The sequence below is a fragment of the Piliocolobus tephrosceles genome, chromosome 3, assembly GCF_002776525.5.
Source record: "Piliocolobus tephrosceles isolate RC106 chromosome 3, ASM277652v3, whole genome shotgun sequence".
Taxonomy (NCBI): domain Eukaryota; kingdom Metazoa; phylum Chordata; class Mammalia; order Primates; family Cercopithecidae; genus Piliocolobus; species Piliocolobus tephrosceles.
Genome location: NC_045436.1, coordinates 159172266 through 159190220, shown reverse-complemented (window position 1 = coordinate 159190220; position 17955 = coordinate 159172266). Strand labels below are relative to the sequence as shown.

Below are 17955 nucleotides of genomic sequence, written 5' to 3'. Positions count from 1 at the left end.
GTTTCTCAGACTTTCCTTGTTTTTGATGACTTTGGCAGTTTTGAGAAGTACTGTTCAGGTATTTTGTAGAATATCCCTCTCTTGGAATTTATCTGATGTTGTCTCATAATTAGACTGGGATTGTGGGTTTTTTGGAGGAAGATCACAGATGTAAAATACCATTTGCATTTATCACATCATATCGGGGTACATACTATTAGCATGATTTATCGCTGTTGGTGTTGACCTTCATCATCTGACTGAGGTAGTATTTGTGAGGCTTCTTCACTGTAATGTTACTCTTTTTCCCTCTTTCCATACTGTACTCTTTGGAAGTAAGTCGCTACATATAGCCCATACTTAAGGAGTAGAGAATTATGTTCCATTTCCTTAAGGAGGGGTATCTACCTAAATTATTTGGAATTCTTCTGCATGAAAGAGTTTTCTCTTCTTCCCCATTTATTTATATATTCAGTTATTTATTTATATCAGTATGGACTCATGGATATTAATTTTCTACTTTGAGTTTTAATATTTTTTAATTTTGTTGCTCACAATTTATTTTGGCATGTTAAAGGTTTGGAGAAGTTCTGCAGGAAAGAAACCTGTTTAATTTTATTTAATCCAGTGTTGTTCAAGCTTGCGTGATCATGAAACCCTATTTCCATGTAAAATACCTTGGGAACTACTTTGCTACACCCTTCAGTGAAAGCCGTATTTGAAGATACACAGTGTGATAAATATAAGTGCATGAGTTTTCTTGTGAAACAATAGTAATAAGCATATAGTTCCCTAATTATATCCTAGTTACCATTCTAGTGCTGTACATGTACTCACTCATGTAATAATATTCACGATAACCCTATGAGGTGAGTTACTAATGTGGTCTTAGGTCTCACTTTACAAAATGAGAAAGTGGTAGAGCTGAGATTTGAAACTGGACACCCTGGCTCCAGAATTCACATTACCTGATATTCAGTCTGTTTATCTAGCTCAGAAATGCTTAGGCAAACTCAAGATGTGCTATGTGGTTGAATTTATTCTGTTCTCTATCAATCCAGTAACCTTGGCAAATATGATAATTTTGCATTACTTCAGTTCTCGCCCCCTTCCTAATGGTCTTTTTGCCTTCCATACTGTCACTCCAGTTCCTAAAATTTCCAATACCTTGAGGATAGAGCTCAAATTCTTTTTTTTTTGGCTTTCTGGGTCTTTTATTTGTACCCATGTGTCTGTCACCCCATGAATGTACCTGGGGAAATCAACTGACCTCCCTGAACATTTCATGCAGTGAGGGAATGGGTGAGGAAAGAAAGAAATAAGTGATTCTAATGCTGCCTAGGTCACCCTCAACCCCCATTTACTGGCACAGCTGGGTGGGGAGAAGGGAAGGGGTATGATTGTCCTGATGGCTCAGGGTTGCAGGAGGTTCAGAGGGGAAGGAGGAAAGGCCAGGCTGGAGGCTGGGCTGTTAGCGCTTTCCTACCACAGTTCAGACGGTTCACTCTGGGCTCACGTTTGCCATGGCTTCCTTTGGTCCAAACATAGGCCCTGTCCTTAGTCCTGTGCCCTGTTCGACTTTTGGCCTAGAGGCCTTTTTGTGCTGCTGCTGTTGCAGGGCTAGCTGCATGGCCCAGATGCTCAGTGGCCGCATGTAGGCCAGTGAGCGGAACACCCGCTGCTGGCAGTATGCCTCTGGGGTCTGGAAGGCCAGACCCAGGCGCTCCCACACGGTATGGTAGCAGCCTTCAGCTGTCTGGAAGCCCTCCCAAGTCAGGCCCTCTTGGATCATGGTAGCTGCCAATCCGTAGACCACATCCACCCAGACTTCATCAGACTGCACACTGGATTTATCAGGGACACCATGGGGCTGCATCCCATTCACAGCCCCCATGGCCCCTCCTGCAAAGGCCTGGACGTTCAGCTCAAAGATAGTTTGGAGAGCACGGACCACATGAGGGGTAGGAAACACCTCAGTCTCCCCTTCTCCTAGGCCACAGGCCTTCAGGAACCACTGTCCAGCACACTGGTCAGACATAACACTACGAGACTGAGGCTGAGAGATGCTGTCATAGTTGTAATAGCAGCCATTCCACAGCAGTCTCTCATAGGCTTCTTGGCCCCAGTGGAGGATGGGAGAAAACTTATCCTGAATGCCCTGTGCCCCACACAGAGCAGCCATCTGGACCATCACAGCCACAGCTGCCAGCCACAGCCCTCCACAGTAAGCACTGGGGCCTGTGGTCACCCATCCATCATAGGTCTGGTCTGCGTAGCCTCCATTTTCAATGAGTCCATCATGGTCCTTGTCAAACTTCATTTCAGACTTCATCACAGCTAGACACACAGGCCACATGTCCTTCAGGAAGTTTTGATCACCCGTCAGGTAATAGTCCCGATAAACCTGCAGCACAAACTTCAGGTTCAGGTCCTTCCAGTCAGCAGTATCGTGGATCAAATATGCATTGACTCGGAGCCATGGTTCATCATCTGGGTCCCCAATATCATGGGGGATGACGTTCCTCCTTTTCACGGGTGCCATCACCCCACTCATCAGGTACCGTCGCCGTGTCAGGTCCTCCCTGAGAATGGCCAGAGCCATGTCATACTGTAGGCTGAGCTCAAGTTTGGGCCAGAGCATGATGAGAGCAAAGGAGGCATAAAAGTGGACATCATATGTGTTATACATGCGGTACTCCTGGCCCTCAAGGTAGCCAAATCGACCGTAGTCCCGTAGGGTGGGGCAGAGGTGACACATGTTTCTGCCCAGCTCCTCTGGTAGGGAGTCCTCACGAACTTCCAGCCATACTGTGCCTCCATCAGCCAGGAAGTATAGTTCATTGAACAGCGCGGATTTGTACCAGGCAGGCAGTGATCTGTCATCCAATACTGGGCTCTGCCAAGCTGAGATCCTTTCTTCCCACTCTGCGTATCGGCACAGTGCATAGTGGCTGAGGGCAGGTGCTGCATCTCCATCCTGGCCAAAGAACCTTGTATACCGCCTGTAGTGGACTTGGCCTTTAGCTCCAAACAGGATCCTGGTCATGTCCCAGGCCAGTGAAAACTCCAGGCGGCACTGGCCTCGAGGTTCCAACTTGCTGGAAACACACACAGCTCCAGCAATGCCTACTCCTTTCTGCGTAGGGGTGCTTTGGCCAGCGGGAGAGTCCAGCTGTCCATCCTGAAGTAGATCCTGCCACACCTGCTGCCCCGTGCTGTCAGGGTCAAAGGCTGTGATGTGGGTTACCGTGGTATCTGCCGTGACTCGTGCAGCCACAGCCATTGTGTAGGGGTTTGGAAGGGTTGGATGATGCAGCAGCAGCCCCTGGACAGTTTCCCCGCCATGCTCCAGACAGAAGGGCTCATTCCACAAACCCCCTGGGGCATCGTCTCCACCCCCCAGTCCATTCTGCATGGAGAACATGATGGACACATCTAGAGCTTCGTCCCCTTCATTTTCCACATCCCACACAAAGACTCCTACAGGCAGGCTGCTGTCCTGGTAGTCATGGGGCAAGATGGGTGTGATCTGACGGCAGGTGAGGGTGACATTCTGGCCAGGAAGCTGATAGACAGTCCAGGCTCGGGGATAGAGGGCATGGTAGAAAGCAGAGTACCCACACAGGCCCCAGTTCCAGCTGCGGAGGACACTTGGGCGCTCCAGGGACAGGACTTGCTGGTACACAGTCTGCCCTTCCCAACGTAGGCACACTGAATTGGTCAGCGATGACTGTCCAGTGCTGATACATTCCAGGGTTAAGCTGCCAACGACAGAACTGGCCTCTCCAGCCACGGGTAATAGTGCCTCCCCCGATGCCACCCAAGGGACAACCATAAATCTGTCTTAGGGGTACAGAATTGATCATGTCGATGAAAGGTGTCTTCTTTTCCACCTGGGTCTTCCGGTACCACCACTGCAGGTACCTCAAGCCCATGCCTATATGCTTTATCATGTTCCTTAGGGAGACATTGTTAGCTTGAAAGGGTTTCCTCTTCTCTGTAAACTCATGAGCCAGACAGATGCGCCAGCCAAAGGGAGGCACCTGGTAGCCCATAGCTTTACCCTCATAGGGAGCCATCAGCTGCCCAGAGTCCTCCGGATTGCAGCAGCCCGTCTCTTTTTGGGGTCGGTTGTCTTCGGGACTCTTGCAGTCTGTAACCTGCACATCCTTGGTGCCTCCAGTCTCTTCAGGACAATAAACCTGTGGATCCTCTTTGGCACAGCTTATCTGCTCCGAGGCTGGGACGCCAGTTCCCATGTTTCCTGGATCCTGGGTCCCCATGACCTCGATGGCCCCAAGTTCCGAGCCCTCGGATACTAAGTATCTCGCCAGCCTATTCCAGATGTGGGCGCCAGTGGTTGTTAGGTATCGTCCCGGAGGGCCGGGCGTTGGGGAAAGCTTAGATGAGCTGGTGTTTCAGTGGAGCCGGGGAGCTCTTGCTTCAGTGGCGGTGGCGACAGCAATGAAGCCGCCTTGGGCTCTCCTTCGGTTGTCTCTGTAGGTCCTGGACGGGAAGGGTCGGGCCTCGTTGTCATTGAGCCGCGATGATTAGCTCGCCCGGCCAAAGGGCGACTGGGCTCGCAGAGAGGGGAGGAGCTGCGGGGCCAGCCCACCAGGCACCGCTCAGGGACGGGCCCGCAAGGCACCGCCCCCGGGACCTCGGCCCGGCCCCTGGGCCACGGCACCGGGTCCCCCAGGATTGGGCGCCAGGTCCCGCAGGCCGGCTCTGGGGCAGCGCCCGCGCCCAGGTGCCAGCCCGTGGGAATGTGACCCTGGGCGCCGGGACAACCGGAGCCCTTTCCGGTCTGGCCGGCCCGGCTAGAGCTCAAATTCTTTATTATGGCTTACAAAGGTAGAAATGATCTTGACCTCTTTAGTTCCAATCTCATCTCTTGCCTTCTCACACCGTTCTTCCCCAGCCTGCCATGCACATACTTTCTCTCTCTCTAATCATACTTGACCTCCTCCACTTGGTGCAATAGGAGAACTTTTGCTTACGCCACTGCGTCTGCTTGAAACTGCCTCCTCTCATCCCATATATTTCTGGCTATAGTTGAAACTGTCTCCTCTCATCCCGTATGTTTCTGGGTATACTTGAAACTGCCTCTTCTCATCCCATATATTTCTTGCTAGCTTCTGCACATCATTTATGTTATCAAGTGAGATGACAGATTGTTTAGGAAGGCTCTCTGATTCCCAGATCTCAGATACTCAGGTACTTTTCCTGTCTTGTCCATCCTCCACACGGCAGGCCCCCTATACTTCTCTACTATAATACTTGGGTTGTTTGTATCATCACTTAGATTCTTTAGTCTCTGTGAAGTAGGACCTGAGTCTCTCTTTTCACCACTGTATCTCTAACATCTGGAACAGTCCCCAGTCCATGGTAGACAATCGATTTTTTAAAAAATTATGAATGAATAGCATAAAGAAAAAACAGAGAATATTCCTAGAAAATACTCAGACCCTTTGATCTAGTAATTCCACTTCTAGAACCTTGTATAAAGGAAAGAATCAGAAACACAGAAACTTACGTTCATAATAATAGTAAAAAATTTAAAAGAATCAAAATGGATAACAGTAGAGCTTGCTTAAATATGACATGCTGTTTGCAAAAGAAACAATGCTATATAGGCATCAAAAATGTCATTTTTGAAGAATTGTAATGAATACAAAAAGGCATACATTATAATCTTATATGGAGAATGCAAAATATAAAACAATATAATTTCACTTTAATCCAAAATATATGTTTATATGTCTCAATTACACACATACATATGCATAGAAAAATGAAAGACAAAATATTAATATTGGTTGTTTGATATATTATTTTTATAATCAGAGAATAATTACTAAAATATTTTTCTATTAGATACCTGGGTTATAATTATTTTAGTTTTATTTTTTGTCAGGGTGAAGAAAATAGTTTTCTGATTTTATAATTTCTTAAGTTTTTTTACATGCTATTTGTTTAATATATGGTTTAAAAGACATTTTATTTACCTTCATTGTTATTAAAAGGTAGTAATGCTATACTAATTTTAAAAAATAGTATAATCATGAATCTTTTATAAATTTTTTGCTTCTCATACTTAGAAATTGCTTTATTTATGAAATTCCTGAAATCCTTTGAGTCAATGCCATAGATTCCAGTTATTAGGGAAATTTACTTGAAGGCAACAATAACTTCATTTAGAGAGGGTACAGGTTTGGATAAAAGGTAAATATCTTCCTATCTGAACATTTTAAATGTAAAAAACCATTCACTTTCCTTGTGGATAACATGAACGCTTTGAATTTATTTTGTAAGTCTTTTGGGTGAAAACCATCTATTTATTTATTTTGGGGTGCTAAATGTACATTGAAATTATTTAAATAATAGCACAGGCATAATAATGATTTTTTTTGTTTTGGCATTTCTTCTAAGACTTAGGGACTAATTATCCACCTTCACGAATAGGACCTGAGAAAAATTGTTGTCTATAAAACTGGAGCTAGAGTGGACCTCAAGTTTATCCAATCCAAACTCTGGCAAGTGTTCACTTCTCATCTCCTTTTGCTCCAGGACTTCTGGAAACGAGCTCATAATTTCACTGAGTTAAGTTATATTTGAGGTAAATATTTCTAATTGTTGCAAAGTGTCTTTTTCATATTACATAGTCATCTGCTCCTTACTACATTTACTCACTGATCCTCATTTTGTGCTTGGCACATAGACAGCTTTCAGTATATTAATATATTAGTCAGTGAGTCAGCGAGTGAACAAAAGAATGAATGGATACCACTTAATTAAGATTAGAGTTCTTGAGGGAACCTAAAGGATGGCCAAGCTTGAAAGCAGCCGCTTGCTTCTTCATCTTGGATTTCCCCTCATTGTCAGGAAATTCTGTTCCTGTTACTGATAACTATGGAACTGACTCCTTTGACCATCCAAGATTTCAATGGAAATGACTTCACTGACCATCTGACTGAAGTTCTTGCAAGAGATACCTTGGAAAAGACCTCTCCACCTTGACATACTGTTATAGATATGGGACAGAGGATAGACGTGGCCAACAACTGGGGTCACTTTTCTTTCATTATTTGTAGGATTTTCAAGGAAGTAGTATATGTTCAATTGACAATGTTCAAGTTTAGCCATATCTAGCTTTCCTGTTTCTTTGTTCATTCTTTCATGTTTTTTTCTGTAGTTTATGACATATGGACTGATAGAGATCTTATGAACTTTTTGCAAACTATCTCTGTCCTGTATTATTTGTGTATCTCTCTTACCCTCCTGACTTCCACTACAAAAGTGATGTGTTTCTTAGTGACAGGAATGCTGTTTTATTCATCTTTAGTGGCATGTATTTAATAGGTGGCTAATAAATATTTGCTAAATCAATGTATTTTCATCATTTAAAAACTCAGATAATATACCTCATTTCCCCCTGTTCTAGTTATTGAAAATCCCCACTTTTCTGAATTGGATATACCCTTTTTTTCTTTCCTCAGTGCTTAGTCATAGTATTTCTCTGTTCCGGGTCATTTCTAGGTTCCTGCTTTAATTGTATAGCTCAGAAAAAAATGATAATCAAATAAGTTTTAATCAGCACTTCTTACATTCTTAACAGTCTTTCTCATTATGCTTTTATGTATTATTTTTTAAGTTTCCTCATTTGTAAAATGACAGTAATGATACACATCTTGTAGGTTAGTAAAATAACGTGTAAACACATGTAATCACATAGTTGTGTTTCATCAAATAAAATAACATATGTAAACACATGTAAATTGCATAGTTGTGTTTCATCAATTCTTTCTATTCAGAATACTTTCTTATGATGTCTAATTTGTTTTCTGTGTAACTTTTTCTCTTGACTTCTTTCTCTATATATTATATCTAATGTTAAATTTAGAGTTGGTAAATTGAAATTCTTGGTACAAAGTGATATCTATTTGGACAACTGTGATTCATCGCTTTACAGAAAATATCTGAATGAGTTGTTTTTGCCAAAATAATTATTTAAAGGATAAGTTAACAAATATTCAACATCTTGTCTAAGTGTCATTCCAAAAGTTGTCTTTCTATTTTGAATGGTCTTCATGTTTGAATTTTTAGTGAGTTTTATGCTGTTTTAAAATTGTGTTGCAGTCTTGAAAATTTGTATAGAACAGCTGACCCTTAAACAATGTGGCGTTTAGGGGTGCTGACCCTTCATGCAGTCAAAAATTCACATATAACTTTTGACTCCCCCAAAACTTAACTACTAATAGCCTACTGTTGACCAGAAACCTCACTGATAATATTAAGTGGATTAACACATATTTTATATGTTATATATATTATATACTATATTCTTACAATAAAGAATGCTAGAGAAAGGAAAATGTTATGAAGAAAATCATAAATAAGAAAAATTATTAAGTGGGAGTGGATCATCATAAATATCTTCATCATAAATTATCATAAATCATCTTCACGTTGAGTAGGCTGAGGATGAGGAAGAAGAGGAAAGGCTGGTCTTGCTGTCTTGCCTGGCAGAGGCAAAAGAGGTAGAGGAGGTGGAAGGGATACAGGAGAGGCAGGCACACTTGGTGTAATTTTACAGAAATACATTGGAACTCCCATTTGACATTTTTACTTTTTCATTTTTCTAAAAATATTTCTATATGGTTCCAGTCCTCTTTCACTGTTTGCTTTAGTTTTAAGGGTCCATGTTGCAAAATGGACCTTTCCATGATATGGACACTGAAGTCAAAAGCAGTCTTGAATAATCAGAACTCTTCTGCCAGATTGTCTGATGTCAATTTGCTTTTTGGCACTGCTTCTTCTATGTGTTCTTCCTCATTTTCTGACAGTGATCTGGAAGCACTCATCTCCATCAAGTTGTTTTTAATTAATTCCTCTGGTGTAGTGTCTATTAGCTGTTGAATTTCTCTAAAATTCGTATCTTGAAACCCTTCACTCCCAACCTTTTTTGGTCATATCTACAATCTCTTATTTCCTTGATTGACTCTCTTGTAAATCCTGTGAAGTCTTTACAACATCTGGAAACAGTTTTCTCCATTTACTGCTTTGGGCTTGATGGCTTTCATAGCTTTTTCCATAACAACAATGGCGTCTTCAATGGTATGTGTCTTCCAGACTGTCATGATGATCTCAGTATTGGGTTTTCTTCCATAGCATTGGCAAATCTTTTCCATAGGGTGCTGTATATAATGAGCCTTAGAGGCCCCTATGACCCAGACCTAGAGGCTGAATTAGAGACATTGTGTTTGAGGGTAAGTAGACCAATTTGATATCTTCTGTGTTGAACTCATGGTGTTCTGTGAGGTGAAGGGCATTGTCCGATATCAAAAGAGCTTTAAAAGCAATCCATTACTGACAAGGTACTTCCTGACATCAGGGACAAAGCATAAATTGAACCAATCCAGAAAAAGTGTTCTTGTTGTCCAGGCTTTCTTGTTGTAAAACCAAAAGCCTGGCAATTGATGTTTATCTTTTCCCTTCAAGGCTCAGGGGTTAGCAGCTTTACAGATAAGGGCAGTCCTGGTCCTAAACCTAATTGCATTTACACAAAATGGTAGAATTAGCCTATTTCTTCTTGCCTTAAATCCTGGTACTTGCTCCTCTTACTTACTAATAAAAGTCCTATGTGGCATTTTCCCCCCCTAGAATAAGGCACTCTCTTCTGCATTAAAAACCTGTTCAGTCAGATATTCTTTTTCCTCAATGATTTTAATGGCATCTGGGAACTCATTTTCTGCCTGTTGGTCAGCAGAAGCTGCTTCTCTTGTTATCTTGATATTTTTAAGCCGAACTGATTTTGAAAATTATCAAACCATCCTTGGCTAGGATTAAATACTCTAGCTTTAGATCCTTTACCTTTCTTTTGCTTTAAATTGTCATATAATGACTTCACTTTTTCTCAAATCATATTTGGAGTCTATAGGTATGCCTGTTAGTAACCCTGCACCCACATAAAAGTTGTATTTTCAATACTAGATAAAAGAGTGTTTTGCAAAAAAAAAAAGCGAGGTTTTCACCACTGGTGGTGTAGCTACAGCAATGACTTCATGAGTTTCCTTTTCTTATTTTACAATGGTCCTTATGCTGGATTCATTTCTCTTGAAGTGATGGGCAACTGCAGCTGCAGACTTCAATCTTCCATACATATCAAGCAATTCAACATTTTCTTGCAATGTCATGACTTTTCTTCTTGGGAGCATTTCTAGCATCACTAGTGGCTTTTTGTATGGGTCCCATGCTATTATTCAGGGACAATATTGTGCTCAATACAATAAAAAAAGTGAGACAGCGAGAGATCACTTTTTACTGCAGTACACAATTTACAGGCCTGTGGAACTGCTCATATGGAGATGATTAGCATCACCCAGGGTTTCAAGCAGATACTCACAGCACTTGAATTCACTGCAATAGCAAGAGGAGGTAGCTACAAAATTTTTACAGTAATATAGTATGTCCTACAGTTAATTTTATGCAGTTGTGATTTAATACTGCATCTTTATGTTTGTTTATATTTCTCTCAATTTCAAATGGTACCATGTATAATCTGAAAGTATATATATGTTTTTAATAAATCTTAATTTTTTATAATAGTTTTGTGTATATTTTATGGTAGGAAATTATAAGATAGGCTACTAGTATCTACATATATTTTATGCATTCAGAACAAATTCAACTTTTTCTTAAAATTTTCAGTATGTCTAGGCTATGTGGTTTGTCTGTGAGGTTTTTTGAAATTGTTGCTCATATTAGAAAAAATTTAAATATAAGTACAACCACACAGTTCAAGCCTGTGTTGTTCAAGGGTCAACTCTGTATATTATGAGCTACACATCGATGTCTATTGTATTTAATAACTTTAGTTTTGTTTTTATGTCTGAGAGTTAATGCCTTTGTATCAATTCTAGAGCTGTTTGCATGAGTGATTGAAAATGAGAACATTTGTAGCCATAATTTAATAGCTAGCAGTTTGGTTCCTTATGATAGGATAAATAAAAATCCAGGGATTGGATTTTTAATATGTATGCAAATTTTATTTTATTGCGATCATTTAATTAGAAGTATTTTTTAATAAGCTTTTTCTTACCTGTTTCCTCCACCATTGGGGGTGGGAGGCAGCAGGTAAAAGAAGGCTCGTTAGAGGAAATGATACTTAATCTGACATCAGAAAGGTGAATGAGATTTATCTGAATAAGGTGGGTGTAAAGATATTGAATGTGGAAGGTAGGTTGTATCATTATAATAAATGTTTACTCATTAACAATGTACCCAAATAAGAGGTACCAAATAAGTTTTGGATCTAAGAGAATTATTTATAGTTAAGGAGAGAATTAAAATAGGCCAATAAATAGAGTTAATTTGGGGGCTATTTCATGTAATGTATTGAGTATGCTTTTATTCTTGAAAATCTGTTTCTATAAATGTAGTAAACTGAACTTTATACATTTCACAAAGCTCGATATCTATCCTTCAGATGATTTTTTTCTGTTCATTCACTGCTTGGGCCATTGCATTAAAATTTTTTAAAATACTTCAACATTACTTAGAGTAGAAATCTGTTTAATTAGTGAGCACTATTATGTGCTAGACACAGTGTGATTTGTACCATGATAGGTGAAGGACAGGGTGCTATGAGAGCCCATAAGCAAAGTCACCTAATGCTATCTTGGTTGGGTACCCGGTGAGAAAAGTCTTAATGGAGGAAGAGATTTTTAAGCTGATACCTAAAAGGTGAATAAGATTTATTTAGACAAGAATAACAATGTTTGAGGTGGGAGTTGAGCTTGCAGAGCAAATTTCAGATAAAGAGTAATGTATTTGAATGTGTGTGTTGAAGAAGCTATGAATAATGATAGCTGTAGTAAAAGCCATCACTTACTGAATGATAATTATCATATTATACCACTGTTTGAGACAGTTTACATGTATTAACATCTTTAATCTTTGTAACAACCATGTAAGAGAACTGTTATTATTATTCCACTTTCATAAATTGATTATTACTGTTCTTTATGAGTAATATACAGTTTTCTCTTTGTTTCCTTATTAGGTCTGAATTTTGGGACTTTGGTATTATTTTATTTTGGTTTCAGTGACCCAGAAGTGGTCTGTAGGCACATTTAGTAAAAAGACAAAAAACATTATTATGGCATTTTCGCTTGTCATTGAAAAGAACAGTATATTAAAATATGGTATTTATGGATGATCAAACCTAGGACTATTAAAATTTAATTTCCATTTTATAACAAATGGAAGGGATAATGAAGAAGGTAATCAATACTGTGAAAAATAGTCAGACAAATCCAGATTGTGGCACAGTCTAAAAGATACCTGGCCTGGACCTTTCAAAAAAGTCAGTATCATAAAAAAGAAAAGAATAGAGAGATTCTGGATTAAACTGCTCTGAAAGGGAGAGACATAACAACCAATGAAATGTAATGCATGAATTTTGAATGGATCTCAGATTTTAAGAAACTCTACAAGATATATGGAGATAGCTGGAAAATTTGAACATGTATCGACTAAGTATGACATCATGAAATATTAATTTTCTTAGATATAATAATGATATTGTGATATGTTGGAAAAAGTCCTTATTCTAAGAATGTGCATGCTGAAGTATTTAGGGGTGAAATTTCATTTTTGGGAAAATTACAATATAATAAAACAATTTCTGTACATTTTTACCTTTTACTAGGTCATTAATGGGATTCCTAAGTATTAAACATTTATGAAATGCTTAAATTTAACTTATCTTTTTATCTAATAGAAAAATGTTAGATAGAAAATATCAGATAAAAAGATAAGTTAAATTTAAGCATTTCATAAATGTTTTCTATATAATGTTTATTACCATATGACTTGTTGACATTTAAACAAAATCTATGCTTATTCCCATCCTGAACTAAAATGTCAGTTATTTGAGGACTGAGGCTTTCTGTTATTCACTGCTTAATTCATAGCACAAAGGATAGTATCTGGCATATAGTAGGCAATAGTCAGTATTTGTTGAGTGAGCTAATAAATAGGGATAACCAATCTCAACCAACCTTACCATTTCTATGTAATTCGTAATATCTTTAATATTTTTTATTAGTTTTAGTATAGTTACTGGAAAAGATAATTGATTGTTTTTTATGTTTCAGGGAAGTTGGGAAAAAAGAATTTTGAAGAGTTTAAATAGTATGTGCACTGAACTGAGTATCCCACTGGCACGAAAGGTACTTTTAAACATTTTTCTGTTTAAGTATTTCATTGTGAATCAAATACTAGAAAGTATCATGAAGTTATATAACTGTTAGGCGCATTTATTTATTTATTTATTTAGAGACAGAGTCTTGCTCTGTCACCCAGGCTGGAGTGCAGTGGCGTGATCTTGGCTCACTGCAACCTCTGCCTCCTGGGTTCAAGCAATTCTCCTGCCTCAGCCTCCCAAGTAACTAGGACTACAGGCACGTGCCACGACGCCCGACTAATTTTTTTGTATTTTTGGTAGAGACGGGGTTTCACAGTGTTAGTCAGGAGGGTCTCGATCTCCTGACCTCATGATCTGCCCACCTTGGCCTCCCAAAGTCCTGGGATTACAGATGTGAGCCACTGCGCCTGGCCTATTTATTTATTTTTACTAGTATATCAACTTGGTTTGAAACAAAAATCTGTAAAAGGCCAATTATGTGGGTACATTCTATATAGATTTCTATTTCGTGTGCTATAATTATTATTGTAACAAACCTGTGTCTTTGCAAATAAATATAAATATAAATCTGTAGTATAGATGAGTTAGGATTTGGCTGTAAAGATTAGCAATATGCTTTAAATATTTTAATTACCTTTAGTCTCCTTACTTTTTGGCTAATTAGCACAATAGCCATATTTCTTGAATCACAGATAGAGTTCAGGCATACTGTGATCTTGTAACAGGCAATACGGTACCATCTTTTGGTATTAACATAGGAAACAAAAAGGATAATTTGTCTTCTCTCTGTAGAACTGGAATTCTATTTAGATCTAATATTCAACACTTACGTTACTCTGAGCATTGAGGAGAAAAGATGAGAAAGAAAAGAAAAAACACTTGAGGGATGTTTTGTATTCTTTGTAGCTGCTCACAAGTAGGAGAGACCCAGTTTCCCTTTACTTCATTCTCCCTACCTGCTATTTATTCCCTGTTGTTGGACAGGATGTAGTGGGTATACTTTGAATAATATCCAAGGAAAAATTACTGAAGGCACCAGAAGGATGGTATTTAAAAAGGATACATTTATATTAAAAACTGTCTAAATATGTAGTATTGTATAATATACTGCCTTTCATATAGGAAGATAATGCTACTAACTCTTAGTCACACTCTCTTGGCCAGTCCCCCTTATGATGCTTTTCTGAGTCTGCTGGATGGGGGTAAGAGATGTAGTATGCGGCTGGGGAGCAGTTTTTCTTTGTGAAATGTACTGGCCAGTACAGATCACTTACCTTCTTTTATTGGACTCATTAGCACCATGTTCTAACTAGGCCATTGAGACTAGATATAACATAATAGTTAAATAATAATTTAAATGCAGTTACCCCCCAAATTCAACATGTTTAATGAAATTATATATCCTGTTATTGTAGTTTATGTAAGCTTTTAAATAAGTTATTGATTCTTATTTTTAGTTGTATTGCTAGACTTCAAAAATGAAATGAAACCAGTTTTAAATTACCTTTTCCAGAGGCCAGTTGGAGAACAGAAAGAACTTCTTAATAAATGGAATGAAATGGGAACTGATGAACCAGGTATGTGAACAATTTTTTCTGAATGTAGTAGTGGAAAAAGATTGCCTTCTTAACTGTGGATGCAAAATAACATAATTAACGATTCTTTTGTGAAGATGTTAATTTTCCTTCTCATTAATTTTCTGTCTTCTGGAAAACCAGAGTTAGACTGGCTTACTCAAACTCCCAGACACCACATGCAACTAATTAATACAGACATCAGGAGCAGCTTTTTGCTTGTTTGTTTGTGTTTTTAGAGACAGGGTCTTACTCTGTTACCTCTGCTGGAGTGCAGTAGCCTGATCACAGCTCCCTTTAACCTGAAACTCCTGGGCTCAGAGGGTCCTTTCACCTCAGCCTCCTGAGTAGCAAAGACTACAGGCACGCACCACCATGCCTGGCTAATTTTTTAATTTTTTTGTAGAGATGGGGTTTTGCTATGTTGCCCTGGCTCTCTCTGTTGAATTCCTGGCTTCAAGTAATCCTCTAATCCTCCCACCAGAGCCTCCCAAAGTGCTGGGATTACAGGTGTGAGCTACTGTGCCTGTCCTTATTTATCCTTTTTTAAAGCAGTGTTTAAAAACATTTTTATAAAATAATAAATTATCCAGTGGATTTTTGAGCTTCTTGTCTTTTAATTAAGGTAAATGTTGTGCAAGCTTAATTATATTGGGTTGTTAAAAATAGGATAAATAGTGAAAAATACATTTGAAGACTTTAAAATGTTTTAAAGAATTTATTTTTGTTCATTTTAATATTTAAAATGTAGTCAGTTTTGTAAATGTAAAATGAATAACAACTATACTTCATTTACTATGATAGATGCTTGTAATTGTATAGACAGACATGTACATAACCCCTCCTCCCCCTCCTTTACCACTGCTAAAATACATGTAGGGGACTAGGTAAGATATAAATACCACGATAGAGTTATTATGTATAGTTATTTGAGTTCAAAAGGGGAAATAGTTTAATACAACTACAGGAATTCACTAAGAATGCATTGTTTGTATTTTAAGTACATTGAAAATTCTCATATAGAACCTTTATGTTACATTGACCTTGTTTGGCCAATTCAGTTATAAATAATTACGATCTGTGAATAGGATGCTCTTAATTTCTTCCAGAATATGTCATCTAGGATGGGAAGGGCAGAAATTGTCTTTTCATTTTAGTGTTCTCTGTACTTAATGCAGTGTATGACAAATAATTGATTCTCAAGAAATGTTTGAATTAATCTATCTGTATGATAACATATGAAAGAATGATTACATTTATTTAATAAGACTTCATATATTATTAGCTGAAATTTTGTTTATAATCTATTTTATTCTAGATTTAAGCCTTTTCAGACCTGTTTATGCACCTAAGGATTTTCTTGAGGTAGGTTCTATTGGATAAATACACATATATTAATGAACAAATAATGTGAATAAATGATGATGTAAAAATATATCAAGGCAGAGGGATTAGGATGTAAAAAGCCCCAGAGTCATTGAAACAGTGGAATGACATGATCAGATCTGTGTTTGAAAATTACTGTTAGAAAATATATTGGAATATGGAAAGATTAGCATGGGGTAAATCAGTTAGGATAATTTTGATTAAAAAATAGTGACTGTAGGAAGTGGGTTCCAAGATGACCGAATATGAACAGCTCCAGTCTGTAGCTCCCAGCATAATCAACACAGAAGATGGGTGATTTCTGCATTTCCAACTGAGGTACCTGGTTCATCTCACTGGGACTGGTTGGCAAGGATGCAGCCCATGGAGGGTGAGCCAAAGCTGGGGGGGCATCGCCTCACCTGGGAAGCACAAGGAGTTGGGGGATTTCCTTTTCTGAGCCAAGGGAAAAAAGAATTTCCTTTTCTGAGCCATGACAGACTGTACCGGGAAAATCGGGACACCGCCAACTAAACACTGCGCTTTTCCAACAGTCTTAGCAAACGGCACACCAGGAGATCATATCCTGTGCTTGGCTCAGCAGGTCCCACGCCCATGGACCCTTGCTCACTACTAGTCTGAGATCGAACTACGAAGTGGCAAGCCTGGCTAGGGGAGGGGCATCTGCCATTGCTGAGGCTTGAGCAGGTAAACAAAGTGGCAGGTGGCTCGAATTGGGTGGAGCCCACCACAGCTCAACGAGGACTGCCTGCCTCTGTAGACTCCACCTGTCGGGGCAGGGCATAGCTGAATAAAAGGCAGCAGAAACTTCTGCAGACTTAAACATCCCTGTGTGACAGCTCTGAAGAGAGCAGTGATTCTCTCAGCACAGTGTTTGAGCTCTGAGAACAGACAGACTGCCTCCTCAAGTGGGTCCCTGACCCCTGTGTAGCCTAACTTGGAGACATCTCCCAGTAGGGGCTGACTGACACCTCACACAGCCTGGTACCCCTCTGAGACAAAGCTTCCAGAGGAAGGATCAGGCAGCAATATTTGCTGTTCTGCACTATTTGCTGTTCAACAGCCTCTGCTGGTGAAACCCAGGCAAACAGGGTCTGGAGTGGACCTCCAGCAAACTCCAACAAACCTGCAGCTGAGGGACCTGACTGTTAGAAGGAAAATTAACAAACAGAAAGGAATAGCATCAACATCAACAAAAAAGACATCCACACCAAAACCCCATCTGTAGTTCACCATCATCAGAGACCAAAGGTAGATAAAACCACAAACATGGGGAGAAACCAGAGCAGAAAAGCTGAAAATTCTAAAAACCAGAGTGCCCCTTCTCCTCCAAAGGGTCACAGCTCCTTGCCAGCAATGGAACAAAGCAGGATGGAGAATGACTTTGACAAGTTGACAGAAGTAGGCTTCAGAAAGTCGATAATAACAAACTTCTCCAAGCTAAAGGAGGATGTCCGGACCCATCACAAGGAAGCTTAAAACCAGATTAGACGAATGGCTAACTAGAATGAACAGTGTAGAGAAGATCTTAAATGACCTGATGGAGCTGAAAACCATGGCACGAGAACTACATGATGCATGCATAAGCTTCAGTAGCTGATCTGGTCAAGTGGAAGAAAGGGTATGAGTGATTGAAGATCAAATGAATGAAATGAAGTGAGAAGTTTAGAGAAAAAAGAGTAAAAAGAAATGAACAAAGCCTCCAAGAAATATGGGACTATGTGAAAAGACCAAATCTACGTTTCATTGGTGTACCTGAAAGTGACAGGGAGAATGGAACCAAGCTGGAAAACACTCTTCAGGATA

General features: G+C 39.4%; 1 protein-coding gene and 1 pseudogene across 2 annotated transcripts in view; one reads left to right on the top strand and one right to left on the bottom strand.

Annotated features, from left to right (window-relative positions):
• TBC1D19 (TBC1 domain family member 19) overlaps nucleotides 1-17955 on the top strand; it is a 164374-nt gene that overhangs the window by 44259 nt on the left and 102160 nt on the right. Inside the window, exons 5-7 of the mRNA XM_023223043.2 lie at nucleotides 13140-13214; nucleotides 14703-14766; nucleotides 16082-16128. Of these exons, the coding sequence (XP_023078811.1) occupies nucleotides 13140-13214; nucleotides 14703-14766; nucleotides 16082-16128 (186 nt within the window). The remainder of the gene's footprint in view (nucleotides 1-13139; nucleotides 13215-14702; nucleotides 14767-16081; nucleotides 16129-17955) is intronic.
• Nucleotides 1169-4277, bottom strand: LOC111549847 (annotated as a pseudogene). Its single transcript, XR_002733849.3, has one exon. The product of XR_002733849.3 is annotated as a non-lysosomal glucosylceramidase pseudogene (transcript).